Below are 3,080 nucleotides of genomic sequence, written 5' to 3'. Positions count from 1 at the left end.
ACACGAGGTCGTTTGCATAAGCCCGCTGGATAGCTTTTTCAAAGCAGAAGGGCGGGCTAAAAAACACCCAACTGCATCTTGTAATGTTCAGGTGGCCACGTTGGTGCTCTCCGGAGAGTTAACGCACTGAGTTGACGTTAAAACACTTACTTTGAGCTCAGCTGCCATTTTAACATCTTCTTTGTAGCGATGGTAGGAATTTGCTGCTACTTTATTGTTTGGTTCCATTTTCAGCACGTTGAAGACCCAGTCCGCTACGCTCTCTGCCTTACCTGTAGGTGCAAAAGAAGTCAAACTTATGTATTTAAATGGACCCGTTTCTGACAGACAGAAGGGGGTGGGCGCGACATGGTTCAACACCACCTGTTGAGCAGCTCCACACCCACGCCCAGGTACCAGAGCAGCAATAGACACCTTGCTCTCTGAGTAGTCCCCCCACGCGCGCTGCCCAGCGCCTACGCCAAAAATTGTGTTCAATTATAAAAGAAATGATTAAAAGGCTAATTCACAAAAATATCACGCGAAAAGATACATTAAGGTCAAGAACAATACAGCAAGCAGGCATCGGATACCTACAGGGCGGAGCAGTTCTCCGCGAATGGGTCACTTTCGTGTCCACGCTCTATTTCATCGAATTCTTAACCGATCTGAACGATTTTTTTGCTATATCTGCGTCTTCATACTAACTAAACAGAAAACAAATGTTACCTTGACAGTAAAGTCATCCCCTCAAAAGATGTTGTAACGGAGAGGGTCTAAAATGTAGGATCCGTAACCATTTTGCATGTCCACAACTCCTGATTTCGGACTTAAACTTCTCTGTACGCCGAAAGGGGATATGAAAACTGATTTCCGCAGGTGGTGTCGAGTTCTACACACATGAGGCTATGTTCTCACACTTGGCCCGTCTCCAGAAAGTCACAGATGTCTTAACACGACTGTCTCAAAAAATGTCCTCCATGGAAAGGTAACAAAAGTCATAAAGCCAGTTTTTGCCACTTTTCTACCGCAAAACAACATACGACTACCAAGAAACTTCCCTTAGATAAAGTTATGTCTCCTCTGCCAGACGACACTTCAAACGCAGGTGAGGCTTGTCTAGTTCGCCGCCTAGACTGACTAGAACACCTAAAAACTGCTAGTGTAAGCATAGAGTGTAAGATCCGTGTAGGGTTGTTCCGGTGAACCGGTTTTTCGGTTTTAACCGGTATTTTGGCTGTCACCGATTAACCGGTGTCCTGTTTGTAAAAACCGGTTAACTGAAATCCGGTTTTTCACCGAATATACGGTGATTACCGACTTACCGGTTGAACGATTTTAGCCGAATTATTATATACAATATACATATATACAATATATAATATTATATACAATGTGTGTTTAACTGAAAAGAAGTACAGAAGCCCGAGAGTAGGGCCCCGCCCTATCTATCATATATCTATAAATAAACAATAGAAGTTTTTTCATGTATACCAAGATTGAGGTTGAGACGGGGTTGTGTCCGTGTTGTGAACCTGACCCAAAATACGTCTCGCCCTTGCCGATCGGTCGCTCGTTCGTCTAAAATGTCAGATTTTATACGATTTTGTTAGATCCGTAACCAGTAAGACACTGAGTCTGGTTTTGCTATACTTTTAACACAAAAAATTGCGATAACTGGTGTTTTGCGATTCCCACGCTAATGGGCACGATAACTCTAAAAAATGTGATAAAAGTATCAGATTTTTTGGAGTTATCATGCCCATTAGCGTGAGAATCGCAAAACACCAGTTATTGCAAAAATTGAGTAAAAGTATCACATAACGGATTGCAGTGAGATCCGTAAGCATTATAAGGATCCCTTATGATGCTATAGGGTAATTTTGTAACTTATAAATGGGAGCTCGGATCTTCGAAATCTTGTATCTATAGGGACGGCAGTAAGCAACATACCAGAAGAAAATCTGGATAAAACTGAATGTTTTTTTTCTCGACATACAAATGTCAAAAGTGGCCCATTCGCAGAGAACTGCTCGGCGTCCGAAAGCGGATTGGAGTGAGAGGGAGCTATGGCGCCGCGCGAGCTTGTGCACTATCGCTTTCGGACGCCCGCTTTCACATGCCCGCTCGCTGCAGAGCTCTCATATATATAGCGCATTTTCTCACAAACCTACGTGCAGTAATATGTTCAGAAATTCTACGTCACAACTACAACAACAATATATAAACAAAAACTGTATTAAATTTGACAGTCCACCCTATCACCACCTGGTACAGTGTCCACTGTATTTTAGAATACGGTCAGACTGTATTCAAATTTACAGTCGCACCTGACAATCTGGACTAGCGTTGCAATAGGGTATCCCTCTAGAGCGCGGAGCGGAACTAAGAAGAGCAAAAGCGGATACAGAGAGCGGTCGTGGGGGCAGGCGCGCGGGGGAGCGGCGGGTGCTAGGGGAGCCTCCCCGCCCGCCCCCACGACCGCTCTCTGTATCCGCTTTTGTTCTTCTTAGTTCCGCTCCGCGCTCTAGAGGGATACCCTATTCAAGCAAAGCTATAGAATTCTTTGCAAAGTTGCAACGAGTATAGTTTGCAATAAGAATAGTACAGCAGTGAGCATTCAGCAGATACAGACTCGTTCACGGTATGATTCGTTTGCTTACCGTCTTCGTCCCAGGCCCCTTCGGTCTGAATCGCGGACACACCGGCGCCGATCAGAAGATCTGCCGGCAGTTTGTATTCATCCGCATCGCTGTCCCGTTCCGCGCTGGGCAGCGCGACCAGAGTCTGGACCACGACCGCGGCGGCCACCAGCACGATTGTCAGGGACCTGTTCATTGCAACCCGCGGCTGTGCAACAGTGAGAAGACATGTTTTACTCTATTTGTCCCCTGACTCAGGGCGTCTCTGGGTGCTCGACCGGCAGAGCAAACCGAGACCCTGCCGAACGGAGTTGCGGCAACAGCAAAGCGTAGCTGACAATTACGTTTGGTGGAGGAGTTTGACCGTTTGTTATGCACTCCAATTTTTATCGTTTGATTCCTATTCCCCTCCGCTACAGCAAGTAATATATGGATCAAATTTTTCTGGGACAGGGTGGG

At 45.7% G+C, this 3,080-nt stretch overlaps 1 protein-coding gene across 1 annotated transcript in view; it reads right to left on the bottom strand.

The window, feature by feature from the left end:
- The window catches only part of LOC113210627 (uncharacterized), a gene marked incomplete at its 3' end in the record, with an annotated part of 31,814 nt that overhangs the window by 28,160 nt on the left and 574 nt on the right, over positions 1 to 3,080 (bottom strand). The window contains exons 2-3 of the mRNA XM_052273432.1: positions 2,643 to 2,829; positions 151 to 272 (exon numbers count right to left, since the gene is read on the bottom strand). Of these exons, the coding sequence (XP_052129392.1) occupies positions 151 to 272; positions 2,643 to 2,829 (309 nt within the window). The remainder of the gene's footprint in view (positions 1 to 150; positions 273 to 2,642; positions 2,830 to 3,080) is intronic.

Source organism: Frankliniella occidentalis, unplaced genomic scaffold (genome assembly GCF_000697945.3).
Source record: "Frankliniella occidentalis isolate FOCC.00 unplaced genomic scaffold, Focc_3.1 Scaffold271, whole genome shotgun sequence".
NCBI classification, from domain to species: domain Eukaryota; kingdom Metazoa; phylum Arthropoda; class Insecta; order Thysanoptera; family Thripidae; genus Frankliniella; species Frankliniella occidentalis.
This window is presented reverse-complemented; position numbering and strand designations above follow the sequence as displayed.